Below are 15,601 nucleotides of genomic sequence, written 5' to 3'. Positions count from 1 at the left end.
GGCTATAAATTCAGAGATTCTTTAGAGCAGTGTTTCTCAACCTATTTCTGACTTTCCCCTTCCAAACATGTTTTCTTCCTGTCACCCCCTGTCCTACTGGTAGAAGGGTAGCTATTTAAATGTAGGGTTTTTTTTTGTAAATAAAACAATTTAATTCATACCGGTAATTTTTATAATTTATACAAAAGACAGTTACATAAAAAATTATACTTTAAGTACTTCTTGATCAATGTGACCCTTGTGCTTGATGACCAGAAACAATCTTTTTTATATCTAGTTCCATTGCTGTGAGGGATAACCACATCATGCACCTTGCTGTGAGGGATAACTGCACCCATGGACTTGCCCGTGACAAACGAGATGCTTGGTGCACGCAGCAGAGGAGTGCGGAAGTGGGAGGGAGAAGGAAGCGGAAGTGACACTGACACAGAGTGTGCGTGGTGCTCCATCCACTGGGAAGCACAGTCACTTCTCTGTTCACTCTGCTTCTCTGTTTTTTATTTTCTTCATTTATTTTCTGTTTTATTTTCTCAGTCACTTCTGTTTCCTTCACTTCTCACTTCCCTCTGTGGCCCCATGTCTCATGCTATGCGCTCCCCCCCCCCCATTTACACGATTATCACCTGCGGCCCCCTTGGAATATCCTGGGGCCCCCAAGGGGTAATTTGGCCCCCGGTTGAGAGATGCTGTGTTTGAGTTTATGTTGCAGGAAAAGATCTGCTTGATGATTAAAAAGTGAGATGATGTTTCTCCACACACAGGTATATTGAATCAGAGACTTGCTGCACCATTTTGCCTTCACTCAAAACTTGCTCACTTCTCTTCTCATTCGGACCCTGTCCTTTCTTGGCGTGCAGCCCTTCACTGGCTTCCCAGCTCCCTTTGCATCCAACACATACTTGTCCTTAGCTTTAAAGCTCTCTGTGGCAGATGCCATTTTTTCTGTCTCCATAGCCTTATACGTCTCAAATCTTCTCCTTTAGCTCCACAGCCCTCCTCTCCCCAAAGATGTCTTGCTCCCTTGAACAGCTCCATCCATCCATTCATTCTCTGATGCTCAGAACTCACTCCTAAAACACCTGCGTGCTGCCGCATTACTCTTTCTTCAAACTCAAATAAAAACTCATTTTTATCAATAAAAAAGCCTTAGGCTCATGACTTTTAGTCTTCCACGTGACAAATGAAATCAATCCAAAGTATGTAAGTGAAAAAGCATTTGTTCACCTCTTATTACCTTTGTCTTTCCCATTCCTCCTCTCTGCTGATTTGCTACTTGTTTTCCACTTCCCTCCCTCACACACCCTCTTTTTATATTGTGTAAGCTCCTTGAGGCAGTGAACTGATTTTGTCTTTTTTTGTTGCCATGCACTCTAAATCTGTAATAACAATCAAACATGTCATGGTTACTTACTCCTGCTGAACGAGTTGGTCTTATTCTGTTTTTCCTGTTACTGTCTTCTGCTGGCTTTATGCTATGACTACTTCCTGGGCAGAGAAGGCCTGTGGAGAGAAAACAAAAGCAAACTTATGTACTTATGTGCACTACTTTTAAAAGAAAAAAAAATGGGGCGGGGGGGGGGAGAGATACTGCCTTTTCACTAATATAATATAATTTCTTTAAATATACCCAGGTCTTTTTTTCCAACTGGAACTTGCTGGACCTCAGTTCTGGCACATCTCAGGTGGGCGCCATTGCCATTGTAAGAGAACAAGGGAGGCATTTGTGGTGAGTTCCGGTGCCTCTTTTTCTAGAAACATGGCACAGCCTTTGCCATATCTTAGAAATGAAGCATGGATTAACATGTTGTGGCTATCATAAGAGAGTCTCTCATTCAACAGGGAGAGCTGCAGCAAAGAATTTATCACACTAATATCTCAAGCAGCAAGAAAGGAGATATATAGCACCTGGTTAGAGGTCAGATAACTAAGTAAAGAAACAGAACAGCAGTCATGTAAATGTTGCTGCAGCACACCTAATAAATGGATATTTTGTATTACAGAGTGTTATGTACTGAAGTTCTCGCCCTGGCCACCAGGAGTATTGTGTATGTAGTTTTCACTCAGGTCCACGTCAGTTATTTTAGGCGGGAAACCCTGGGTTGTTGTTGCTACTTTGTCGACAGCCAGCTGCCTATAAAAGCAGGCTGGCTGAGCTGTTTGCTGTTCAGTTCTGTCCAGCTTACAAATAAAGAGCTGCTTTGGAGAAATCACTGTGTTGTCTGCTATGTTCGCCCACAACATAACACTGGCGACGAAGGTGGGATCGATGGACATCAGAGCACAGCCAGATGCAGCCACCCTCTGAGCAGAGCTGAATCACTGAGCGAAATCACTGAACAGAACCAATTCAGAGCTGACTGTTCTGGCTAGAGCACGGTGTTCCATCCATCGCCCTTCACGCCGGCATTGGAATCATGGCTTCACTTGTGCCTCTACCGCCATTTGCGCCAGCCTCTGAATCATGGGAAACCCCCACGCCTGTAAAGCCAGACGGGTCGGTGAGAATCTGCGCTGACTACAAGTGCATGATCAACAAGGCACTTCAGCAGGACGCTTATCCAGTTCCTGTTGTCCAACACCTGCTGCATTCCCTGGGTGAGGGTAAGCTGGACCTTGCCCAAGCCTATCAACAACTGCCTGTCAATGATGCCACTGCTGAAGCCCAGATGATCGTCACCCACCGAGGGGCATTCCGTTGCCGCCGGTTGCAGTTCGGGGTGAGTGTGGCTCCTGGCATCTTCCAAAGCCTTATGAAGCGTCTCCTGCAAGGGCTTCCGGGCGTGGTACCATATTTTGATGACGTCTTGGTGTCAGCAGACTCACACCAGCAGCTGTTCGAGTGCCTCCGTGCCGTGCTGACCAGGTTCCAGGAGGCCAGACTCAAGGTAAAGAGGGAGAAGTGCCAGATCACAGTTCCACAGGTGGAGTTCCTGGGCTATCTTATCGACGCCTCCGGCCTTCACCCAACCGCATCCAAGATCCGCGCTATCCAGCAGGCCCCCATCCCAAAAAACAAGACAGAGTTGCAGGCGTTCCTGGGACTGCTGAACTTTTATAACATGTTCCTGCCCCCCAAAGCCATGGTGGCTGAGCCTCTTCACCGACTCCTCAGCACAAAGACGCCTTGGTCCTGGGATCATAGAATCATAGAGTTGGAAGAGACCACAAGGGTAATCGAGTCCAACCCCCTGCCAAGCAGGAAACACCATCAGAGCACTCCTGACATATGGTTGTCAAGCCTCTGCTTAAAGACCTCCAAAGAAGGAGACTCCACCACACTCATCGGGAGACGACGGCCTTCAACGCGGTCAAGGCTCTCCTTTCATCGGACAGTGTGCTGGTACAGTACAGTGAAGCCAGGCCGCTGGTCCTTGCCTGCGACGCCTCACCTTTTGGCATCGGCACTGTCCTTAGTCACCGTTTTCCAGATGGAAGAGAAGCACCGCTCGCCTACTTTTCCAGGATGCTATCTCTGACTGAAAGGAATTACAGCCAGCTCAACAAGTGGCTGGAGTGAAGAGGTTCCATGAATACCTCTACGGCAGGACCTTTGACCTCATCACTGACCACAAGCCGCTCCTGGGCCTCCTCGCCGGTGATCGTCCAACTCCACCGGTCCTCTCACTGCGCATGCTGTGATGGACTGTTTTCCTGGCTGCCTACCACTACCGGCTCGTCCATCACCCGGGGAAATTGATGGGCCATGCTGACGCCCTCAGCCGTTGCCCTCTTCCAGCGTTTGTGGAAGACCCAGCTCCAGCTTCATCGCTCCTCCTGATTGAGGATCTTCCGGCAGCGCCTGTATCGGCTGCCACTGTGGCCTCCGCATCTGCCCAGGATCGCACCATCAGCCGTGTGCTCAACAAGGTGTGGAGGGGGTGGCCACAAGGGCCTTTTGCATCGGAGTTCCAGCCCTTCACAACCAGACAACATGAACTCTCGGCTCATCGCGGCTGTCTGCTGTGGGGAGACCGCGTCGTAATTCCCCAAAGACTCCGTCAACGCGTCCTGGAGGCTCTGCACGTTGGCCACCCGGGAATTGTCAAAATGAAGGCGTTGGCTCAGTGTTACGTCTGGTGGCCTAACATGGACGGTGCCATCACTGCCTGGGTGTCCGCCTGTCAAGAATTGAGGCCTGCACCACCGGCAGCTAAGGGACACACCTGGGAGAAGCCAAAGACACCCTGGTCGAGGGTACACATCGATCTGGCCGGCCCCTTTCACGGCCGGACCTTTATGGTAGTGGTGGATGCCTATTCCAAATGGCTGGAGGTGGCCCTGATGCCCTCCACCACTACCGAGGCCGTCATCTGGGTGCTGCGAGGCCTCTTTGCGACGCATGGGTGTCCTGATGTCCTTGTCTCCGACAACGGACCACAGTTCACGTCAGGCACTTTTGAGCGGTATCTTTTGGGACTGGGCATCCATTTCATCCATCCAGCAACGGGCAAGCAGAGAGAATGGTGCGCTCAGCAAAAGAGGCACTGGCGCGCCTGGACTGGGGAGACTGGCACGAGCGGGTCGCCGAATACTTGTTCATACAACACATCATCCCTCATGCGGCCACAGGGCGGAGTCCTGCCGAACTGCTTATGGGCCGCCGCCTCAGGTCCCCGCTCGACCGGCTGCACCCAGACTTTGCCGTGGCCGAACCCTCAGGCTGTGCCAACACACCACGGTCATTTGTTCCAGGAAACCAGGTCTTTGCCCGGAACTATGTGGGGGACATTCCCTGGGTGCCAGCCACAGTAGTGGGAGTCACTGGACCTCGCTCGTACCAGGTGGCACTTGAAGATGGAGGCTTGTGGCGCCGGCACATAGACCAGCTTAGGCGCAGGTTTGGGGACTTGGACACTACCGTGGTGCCCCCAACTGCGCTCGTGGCTCTGGAAGAGACACTTACAGATGGCGAGGCTTCACCTACACCTCCCTCGCAAACTGCCAGCATGGAGCCGAACCAAGCCACTTCAGAGGGTCTGCCAGACTTACCACAGGCTCAGACCACTCCACTTGCGGAGGCTCCACCCACAGCAGTGGATCCAGGGGATTTGGTTTCAACGCCACCTAGGGTCGCACCACAGCCTCAGCAAGAATTGGGTGGCCCCCCGGACTTGGCTACCAGGCCTCGGCGGTCTGTCAGAGTTTCCAAGCGCCCAACTTATTTAAAGGACTATGTTGTTGGACATTTATCACTGTTGGTCTAATGGAAGTATGTGAAATGTAACCGATATGCTTTGTGCCTAATTGAACCATTGCGCGTAGTGCTGTATATAAGGAAACCATTACGATTGTAACTAACGCCTTATCTTGGTGGGGAGGGGACAGAGTTTGTATAATTAATGAGTACGGTGTGCACTATTAGAATAGTGTGTGTTTTGAGCATTTACAATATGGGTTCTCTATACCAAATGTGTTTAATTCTCCCCTTGAAATCAGTGAAACTTAAGTGAAAAGTACCTAATTTTGGCAATGAGAGCTGTGCAGTTGAATGGCTGTGGGGTGGAGTGGAATGGCTGGTGACTGAGGCTGGATGAATGATTGTATGGGTGTCATGCTGTTTGAATTTTATACTATATTCCATTGTAATTTTCTCTGATTTTCTCTATATTATGTCTATGTATATAGATTATGTATTTTTTACCTAGTGCTATTGTGCTTATTTGTACCAAAACTAACCCTCCCTCATTTCTGGCACAGACATCTAACTAAATCTAAAATAGCTATGCAACATGCTTTTTCTTAATTTTAACCACTCCTTCTGACATGTGTCCCTGGAGACATTGAAACCTTTTCCTTCTGTGTGTATGTGTGTGTCACCGCTTTGTCTGGTGTTCACAGTATTTGAGCAGCTTCTTCGCACTTGCTTCATTAACAAGGCACAGGCAACATAGCGGGTCTCTCCCAATGGTGGCTCAGTGTGTCATTTCAGCTTCCAAAAAGAGACACCCCTAACAACAAACATCTTGTACCAACACAACTGATTGGTAGCAACAAGTATCGGCAAGGCTGATGCAAAAGAAGATCCTACAAGAAATCTTTTGCTCTTGTCACTTTCTCTAAATTCCTTCTGTCAGTATTTAAAAACAAACAAACACCACCCTTCATTCTCTAAATGTCCTTTAACTCACCGGTATCTGGATCCTGCTTTACCAGCTGAGTTCTCATTTGTCTGCCCACGTGGCTCCCCTCAATGCCCGCTGGGATGTATCTTCCCACAGTGTAATGGGGATGTGTGGGAGAGCTTGGGTTTTGGCACCAAGAACTTTGCACGGGGTACAGCATTGGTGGGATCTTTTCTTCTCTGTAGAAATAGAAGCAAGAGGTTTCATACAGTCTTTTGTATGTACTGATGCATGGGGGGGGTGTACACTGCAGTGCCCACTACAAATGACAGGGTTCTCTCTGTACATTCCCATTATCATTTATTTGGTTTAGTATCTCCCTCAGAATTCCAGTTTAACTAAGAGAATTTCCAAAATAAATTTTGGAGCTACAGAATGTGCAGTTCCCCATAGCTTGACTTTCCCTCGCATCTTTTCCCTCTTCTGTGTTTCAGTGCACACAGTGCATTGATAAAACACTGCTGAAAAAAATTATTGATGTGATCCTATGTGAGCCCCACCCCCAATGCTATTTACCTAATTACAATTTCTCCCCCTTTAACTATTTTGCCATAGAGGAAAACTCACAGGTAACCATACAATGGCTTGCATGTTTTCTCCTGCAGGTCCCAGAGCAGCTTCACAGGAGCACTTTTAAGTTGGAAAACATTAAGGGAGGAGGGAATAAATCACTCCTCCCTCACTGATGTGATCCAGATCCAATCTGGATTGCTACCAGGTGCTATTACTTCCCTGCCCCTTAAAGTATGATCCTAAATATAAATATTCTGATCTATTTAAATATTTTAAATAACATTAACATAATAAATGTTGGCCTTGGCTCTCTTCGTGCATTCCTCTGGACCTCATGTTCTTTGTTCTGTTTGCTTCTTTTGTTGTCAGCTGGCATTTATTTCACCAGAGTCTGACCCTTCTATCAGTGGCGTAGCGTGGGTTGTCAGCACCCGGGGCAAGGCAAGTAATGTGCGCCCCCTAACCCGTGGATTTGCGCCCCCTAACCTGTGGATTTGCGCCCCCTAACCCTAACCCCCAGATGTTGCGCCCGGTGCGGCCGGGCCCCCCTGCACCCCCCACGCTACGCCAATGCCTTCTATAGCTTCTCTGGCTCACCTCAGGGAGATCTGGACCATGGCATACAAGCTTTCAAGGCTCCTACAATTTCATGTGTTGAGCATTCAGTGTCCTCCAAAATACAACTTTGGAAGATGATGTTTTAGCGAACAGACAGATAAGAATTTACATGCAGAAGGCTTTATCCAGCTAAACTGCTTTAAATTAAAAGACTATCATTCTACCCTGCCAGCAGAATTCCAAAGACTTTGCTCATTAGACTTATATCGAAATTGCAGGTTTTTGCATTCCAGTCTGCAGTACTACAGTGCAAAAACCAAAAAGATGTGTTAGCTGGTAGGCTTTCCACCCCCTCCCCAATTTCCATGGACTCCTTCCATATTGATTTGTCTGTGCTGAGTAACCTCTACACACTTTCAAGGAAAAACTTGCAAAAGTTTATGTGAGGCCTTTTAAAATCTGAAGCCTCCAGAAGGGAAAAAGAAAGGTACTTGGAATTGCTGTTGCCCTGGGCTTGTGAAGGAGGAAGGGTGTGATATAATCTGCTCCAGTGAGGAACCCAGAAGCACCTTCTGCTGGAACAAGACAATGCATGAGTGCCATGAGGGACGGCCACTGGAAGCCTCACAGAAGCCACTCTGAGCTTCCCAAAGAACAGTGAGGAATCCTTATAATAAACAAGCCATTTTAATTATTAGCATAGGTGCCAACTCTATGGGACTGAGGACACCCAAGGGCCCCCCCCCCATATATTGGGATGGGGCTGAGCCCCCCCCCCCCCATCTTGAGGGGCTGGCTGTGGCAGGCCCTGCTGGACCTGACCGTGGCTGTGGCGGGTCATGTCTTGTGAGCAGGGTTGTGCCAGAGTGCCGAAGGTCCAGCAGTCTGGTGTGAGCCTTTGACAAACCCAGAGTGATGGTGTCACACTCTTGCACAGAGCCATAGCTGGGTGATCTTGCGCCCCTGACAGAACTGTCCAGATTGCGCCCCCAGTCACGGCTCTTCTTTCTGCCTCTCCCCCACCCATTCAATTCACCCTCTATTTAAAACCATTTCTTATGAGGCAATAATCAATATTTATATTTATGGACATATTTTAAAGCCAATTTTTGTGCCCCCACCTTACCCCCCCCCCAGGTACAGTCCTGCTTTTGCACCACTCTTTTTGAGGCTGTGATCTTTGTTGTACCCAAAAACTAGCAGGCAAGAAAAAGTTGGATAGTATGATATAATATGAACCATTACATAAATAATGCAAATTGATTCAGGTGCAATACCGTAGAATAAATTCTGGTTCATTTGTCCCTGTAGGATTTTGACCAAAATTTCCCTGCCAAACATCAAACATCCTTGGTTGCCATCGGTCTTTCTGCTGGCGCATGCCAATAATAGGCTGTATTAAATTTCTACAGATTCTGCCACCCTCTTCTCCTTCCTTTGTTTGCTTTTGGTTCCAATTGATGGGTGTAAACCAAGCGACAGCCTAGAAGGAGAAGAGTAAAAGCTTAAATTACTGCACTGCATGTTCAGGCAAACTGTTTCTAGGACTATCAGGCCACCCAATGTCACATACCTTGACATCCCCCAAAGGCATCAAGAAACAAGGCAGTCCTTCCCATTCCTATCCAAGGCTGGTCTTGGTTATCGGTGGCAAGCAGGAATCAGTGCTGCCCAGCAATCACTGAAGATGGGATGGGCAACATCAGATGAGTTAAAGGTGTATGTTTTTGTTTTTTCCCCCAAGCTGCAAGCTGTTAATCCTAATTATTTATTTTATGTGCTTAGTAAAAGGATTGGAACAATGTTTAATTCTTAAGGGTTTCTATGCAAAATGGAGTGTCAGAGGTGGAGGAAGCAGACTATATAAACATATTAGGCACCAGATGAAACGTTTCTCTTTAACCAGGCCTTTGGCTGATTAATATTCTATCCCCTTTTAAGTGTGTTTGTGGTTATTGGTTTTTTCTGTTTTTATTATGTATTTTGTGTTCTCATTTTGTATTTTTAGGTTGTGAACTGCCCTGTGATCTTCAGATGAATAGAAATTTAATAAGTAGTAATAATTACTATTCCAGGTCAAGCTAATTGTCCTGAGTGCCCAGCAGCTCTCCAGAATCTCCAGCAGAGTTTCTCCCCAACATATGCTACCTGATCCTTTAAAATGGGGATGCCAGAGGATGATCCTGGCTCCATCTGACTGCAAAAGACATATTCTGCCCCTGAGCCAGGATTCTGACCAGCTTGTGCCTGCACACCAGCTGATCACTAACCCCTGAACCTAGGGAGGAATAGAACTGACAACTTCGGTTTCTCATTTTTCCAGCCTTAAATTCAGTTCTCTACAACCGGGTCAAATACATGTTGGAAATGCAGAGAAAAAGAAGGGACTTTTTATCATATGTGGTGGGAATGTAGAGAAGTTTAAAAAAATTGGGAAATGATATATAATGAATTAAAAACATGTTTAAAATGGCATTTGTAAAAAAACACCAGAAGCATTTTTGTTAGGGATTGTAGGACAAGACCTGCCAAGAAAAACAAAGAACTTATTTATGTATGCTACAACAGCAGCAAGAGTCTTGATAGCACAAGGATGGAAGAATGAGGAAACCATGACAAAGGAACATAGAATCATAGAATCATAGAGTTGGAAGAGACCACAAGGGCCATCGAGTCCAACCCCCGCCAAGCAGGAAACACCATCAGAGCACTCCTGACATATGGTTGTCAAGCCTCTGCTTAAAGACCTCCAAAGAAGGAGACTCCACCACACTCCTTGGCAGCAAATTCCACTGTCGAACAGCTCTTACTGTCAGGAAGTTCTTCCTAATGTTTAGGTGGAATCTTCTTTCTTGTAGTTTGGATCCATTGCTCCGTGCCCGCTTCTCTGGAGCAGCAGAAAACAACTTTTCTCCCTCCTCTATGTGACATCCTTTTATATATTTGAACATGGCTATCATATCACCCCTTAACCTCCTCTTCTCCAGGCTAAACATGCCCAGCTCCCTTAGCCGTTCCTCATAAGGCATCGTTTCCAGGCCTTTGACCATTTTGGTTGCCCTCCTCTGGACACGTTCCAGTTTGTCAGTGTCCTTCTTGAACTGTGGTGCCCAGAACTGGACACAGTACTCCAGGTGAGGTCTGACCAGAGCAGAATACAGTGGCACTATTACTTCCCTTGATCTAGATGCTATACTCCTATTGATGCAGCCCAGAATTGCATTGGCTTTTTAAGCTGCCGCGTCACACTGTTGGCTCATGCCAAGTGATCAGCATAAGTGGTTTATTTGTGTTGACCTGAACATGGTGAACTTTTTGTTGAGACAACAGTCTGGCTTCACCAAGTACCCATGTTTTCTGTGCATGTGGGATAGTAGGGACCGTGCTCAGCATTACACGAAGAAGGACCGGCCTGTGCGGGAGGAATTGGTGCCTTGCAAAGAAAGGAACGTCATCAACGACCCTCTGGTGGACAGAGACAGAATACTCTTCCCACCGCTGCACATCAAGCTCGGCTTAATCAAGCAGTTCACCAAGGCTCTGGACAAGGATGGTGACTGCTTCACTTACATGTGCCAGGCTTTTCCAGGATTGACCATGGAGAAGTTGAAAGCTGGCATCTTTGACGGTCCTCCGATCCGTCAGCTCATCAGAGATCCAGAGTTCGGAAACTCAGTGAACGAAGTGGAACTGGAAGCGTGGAAGTCATTTGTTCTGGTAGTGAAGAACTTTCTGGGCAACAATAAGGCCAGAAACTACGCAGAACTTGTCAACAACATGCTGACTGCTTTCAGAAACCTGGGCTGCAACATGAGCGTCAAGATGCACTACCTATTTTCACATATGGACCGGTTTCCTGAGAACCTGGGTTCAATGAGTGACGAGCAGTCACACTGTTGGCTCATGTCAAGTTTGTGGTCAACCAAGACTCCTAGATGCTTTTCACATGTACTGCTCTCAAGCCAGGTGTCACCCATCTTGTATTTGTGCCTCTCATTTTTTTGGCCCAAGTGCAATACTTTACATTTCTCCCTGTTAAAATTCATCTTGTTTGTTTTGGCCCAGTTCTCTAATCTGTCAAGGTCGTTTTGAAGTGTGATCCTGTCCTCTGGGGTGTTAGCCACCCCTCCCAGTTTGATGTCATCTGCAAATTTGATCAGGATGCCCTTGAGTCCATCATCCAAGTCGATAAAGATGTTGAATAAGACTGGGCCCAAGACAGAACCCTGTGGCACCCCACTAGTCACTCTTCTCCAGGATGAAGAGGAACCATTGATGAGCACCCTTTGGGTCCGGTCAGTCAGCCAGTTACAAATCCACTAAGTAGTAGCATAGTCAAGACCACATTTTACCAGCTTCTTTACAAGAATATCATGGGGCACCTTGTCAAATGCCTTGCTGAAATCAAGGTAGACTACATCCACTGCGTTCCCTTCATCTACCAGGCTTGTAATTCTGTCAAAAAACGAGATCAGGTTAGTCTGACATGACTTATTTTTCAGAAACAGTGGCAAGAGAAATTGATGAGCTACGCAGAGTTGGCTAAATTGACATATAAACTGCAGGACAAGGACAACTGTGACTTTAAGGAAGAATGGGAGCTTTTTACAAACTATCTAAAAAGACAACGAGATGAACTGGACTCCTTGGCAGATTTTGAATAAACATACACAAATTTATTGGTTGATAACATGTTGGATAGACTTCCTGTTTCCGACGGTGGGAAATGGCGGACTCCCACACCACTGGGCCCCAGCCATTCTGATAATTCAGGGGTGATATGGGGGTAATTAGCCCTGGCAGCCTCCCCAGGGTAGGGGAGGACTGTCTCGGTCACCAAGATTTGTCCAAGATTGCTGGTGTGGCAGACGGCAGGGCAGTGGGTCACGGAGCAAGGAACGACTGGCACTCCTGCGATGCCACTCCCATGGCCGGATGCATCTGTTTGGGAAAATATAAAGATTCGAAAAACAAACAGACACGCTCTGAACTGATGAAGCTGGGGGGGGGGGACTTCAGTATGTACAGTCTCTGGTGTAAAAGATCGAACTTCAAAGAGATCCTCATCATGATGTGTGGACTCCGGAGGGGCTTGGTATGTTCTTTCTAACATTAACAATTGGTTTTTCATGCCAAGCCTCATTAAGAACTTAAATTGCTTTTAAAAAGGTGAGTACAGATGGACTTCTATATATAATTGGAACTTATCTGCAGCCGGACTTCCGGGTTGGCTCATCGGCGAAAGGAAGAACTTCTCCGCACAGAGAAGTGCGCTCCTCAGAAATCGGGTCTGGCTGCTGCGGCGAAGGCAGACACCCTTCAAAAATCACAGGCAGGAGAAGCCTGTGAGCCTGGGATCCGGCGGGCACCATTGCGCTCCCCCCAGAAGCAAGGGAAACCCCTTTTTTAAAGGGATTTCCCTGTCGGAGTGGGGGGGTGTGGCGCGGTGCTGAGGATCAATCGCTACTTCTGTGGAGTGAAGCCGCTAATCCTTTGTAGGAGAACGCTAACTTTTTCCTGGTAATTCAGAACATTTGACAGCAACAACCCGTGAGTAAAGCGGAATTTGGAACTTTTTAAAAAGGATAAATTGATGAATTTGGCTACGATGGGGGAGGTCAGAAACAGGAAGTCTGCCTTCCCCTTTTTGTAAATAAGCGGAAACAAAGAGACTGAGCTAAAACTCTTGAAAATAATTAATTAACGGCTAAGTTCTAATATTGAAATTAACAACCCCCCCCCTTGAAGGCAGGAGAAGAGGGGGAGAGTTTCTATTTGAGACTGAATAGACCTGTGAAGTGGTAGAGAAGGATTTAAAACTCCATCGTTCAGACCCGGGGATCGGGCTGCCATTGGAATGCATACTGGTTGCATCGGAAACGTTCTTTGACAGTTACTTAGATAAGAACGTAACATTGTTTTGGACTGTCTGCTCTTGCTACAAAAAGGCTAAAGAGACTGGGAGCAGTTACAAATTAATATTACTGTTGCAGTTAAGTGGTATAAAGGGAAAAAAAGACTAAGATAAATTCAGCCAGTAACTTTGTCCCTCTAGAGGAAACTTTTGAAATTGCTACAACTGACAAGTGCTTGAAGTGGAAATTCCCCATTGCATGTTATGACTTGGGACCGTGAGATCTAACCTTGAGCTGTGGAATTGTTATGGCAGATGGGAAAGGGAAAATAAGCATATCAACAACGAGGTCTGGGAAACCGCTGCGAAGAGCTTCAGTATCTGGATCTACAACTTCATCCGCCCTACCTCAATTAAAAGTAAAAGAAATGGCTACAGATGAAGGTGTGGCTAATGTCTTAAAAAAGATAAATGACCCTTTAGAACAACTTAGCAAAAAAGTTGAAGAGACCAGTAAGAAAGTGGATGTTACCAATCAAAAGGTGGATGATACAAATAAGAAAATTGATGAGAACGCAGAAAGACTGATTAGTTTGGAACAGAAAGCCAATAGTAACGCAGAATCTATTGAACAACTGATAAAAGAATCTAATCTGACACGGCAAACTGCAGAGGAAGCTAGGGAAAAAGTTGCAGTTGTGGAAGCTAAACTAGACCAATTGGAAGCAGAAAGTGTCCCAGACCTGGCGAGACAACTGGAGGATCATAAATTAAAATTTTCTGTGCTTGAGCTCAAGGATAAACAGGTTAATTTAAGGATCAGAGCGATACCCGAGGTCGAGAAAGACAACTTGGCAGACTTCCTCACGCAACAATTTGTAGAATTTTGGGGACTGAAACAAGAGGACTTTAGAATTGTGAGAGCCTTCAGGCTTGGAAGAGGAGGGAGGAAGGAGAAGAACAGAGTAAGAGATTGTCTGATCACCTTAAGAACCAAAGAGGAAAGAGACATAATTTTAAGTCAGCATTACAAGAAATCCTTGGTGATAGTGCAGTCAAGAGCGGAAATTTTCAAAGATATTCCAAAACATCTTTTGGACCTTAGGTCCAACTATGTTGGATTGGCTGCCTTGTTGAGAAAGAACCAAATTATTTTTAGGTGGGAATTTCCCCAAGGTCTCTCCTTCACCTTTAAAAGAAGGAAGATAAAAATAAGATCAGAAGAAGACAGAGATAAGTTTTTGAATAAACACGAGGAAGATCTGCAGAAAGAACTTGGAAAAGTAGGCCCGACGAACACAACACCGACGGAAGAAGAGCAAGCACTTGGGGCAGTTGGAGGCAAGGAGAAAGTAATTACATAATGGCACTACAAATATTGAGCTGGAACATTAATGGTGCTAACTCCCCTGAAAAAAGGAAGAAGGTCTTTCATTTACTTAAAAAGGAACATTTGGACTTGATTTGCTTGCAAGAAACACACGTGACAAGGCTACACAGGAAGTTATTAATCAATAAAAGATTGGGCCAAGAATTTATTTCATCAGATAAAGTTAAAAAAAGAGGAGTAGTCCTATATGCAAAAGAGAGCCTATCACCAAAATTTATGTTTAAAGATGAACAAGGAAGAATTGTTGCAATTGAAATAAATTCACAGGGAGAGAAATTTTTGATAATAGGTATTTATGCGCCAAATGAAGGAAAATCGGAATTCTTTAAGAAGTTACACGAGACTCTTATGGACTATATGGAATACAATATGATTTTGATGGGAGATATGAATGGAGTAGTCTCCTCAAATATGGATAAGGCACAGAGACAGGTAGTTACCAATGATGGCAGACTACCAAAAACTTTTTTCGACATGACTGAGAATATGGACTTAGTGGACATTTGGAGAACTAAGAATCCTCTAGGAAGAGAGGGAACTTTCTTTTCTGAGACCAAGATGACATGGACAAGAATTGACCAAATCTGGGTAACTAGAAGTTTGGTACCAAAGACAAATAAGGTAGAAATCAGCCCTAAAACCTGTTCTGACCATAATGCGGTTAAGATGGAAATGAAACTGACACCAACTGGTTCCTTTAGATGAAGAATGAATGATGCCCTGTTTCGAAGTGAGGAATTCACCAAGAAGGCCCAAAAAACTCCGAGAGACTACTTTGAGATAAATATGAACACTACAGTGGAAAAAAAGAGTTATTTGGGATGCAAGTAAGGCGGTCATGAGAGGTTTTTTGATACAACAGAATGCAATTAAGAAAAGAACACAAAATGAGAAAAAAGACAAAATCCTGGAAAAAATAAAGGAAGGAGAGAAAAAATTGAGAATGAAACCAAAGTCGCAAGAGATTCTGAAAGAGATAAAGTTATACCAAGTACAATATATGAAATTGATGAACGAGGAAATAGAATGGAAGATTAGACAGATGAGACAAAAGACATTTGAATCGGCAAGTAAGTGTGGGTGGAGTTTTATGGAAAAAAACTTACAGGGGATGGGGGTCGGTGAAAGTTTTGGAAATGGTATAGGTGCAATTTATACAGAACA

At 45.7% G+C, this 15,601-nt stretch overlaps 2 protein-coding genes across 14 annotated transcripts in view; one reads left to right on the top strand and one right to left on the bottom strand.

Moving 5' to 3' along the window:
* The window catches only part of NUDT5 (nudix hydrolase 5), a 1,423,229-nt gene that overhangs the window by 219,638 nt on the left and 1,187,990 nt on the right, over positions 1-15,601 (top strand). The gene's annotated exons all lie outside the window — the stretch shown is intronic.
* LMNTD1 (lamin tail domain containing 1) overlaps positions 1-15,601 on the bottom strand; it is a 237,970-nt gene that overhangs the window by 95,499 nt on the left and 126,870 nt on the right. For all 13 annotated transcript variants that reach the window (XR_014502106.1, XR_014502107.1, XM_083399812.1 and 10 more), the window contains exons 8-10: positions 8,471-8,676; positions 6,129-6,301; positions 1,412-1,500 (exon numbers count right to left, since the gene is read on the bottom strand). Coding sequence is in view for 11 of the 13 variants with exons in the window: in XM_083399812.1 (XP_083255938.1) it covers positions 1,412-1,500; positions 6,129-6,301; positions 8,471-8,676 (468 nt within the window). In the remaining 2 variants the exon portion in view is untranslated. The remainder of the gene's footprint in view (positions 1-1,411; positions 1,501-6,128; positions 6,302-8,470; positions 8,677-15,601) is intronic.

Source organism: Podarcis tiliguerta (assembly GCF_965153285.1).
Source record: "Podarcis tiliguerta genome assembly, chromosome: 10".
Taxonomy (NCBI): domain Eukaryota; kingdom Metazoa; phylum Chordata; class Lepidosauria; order Squamata; family Lacertidae; genus Podarcis; species Podarcis tiliguerta.
Note: the sequence above shows the minus strand (reverse complement) of the source record. Positions and strands in the feature narration are given on the sequence as shown.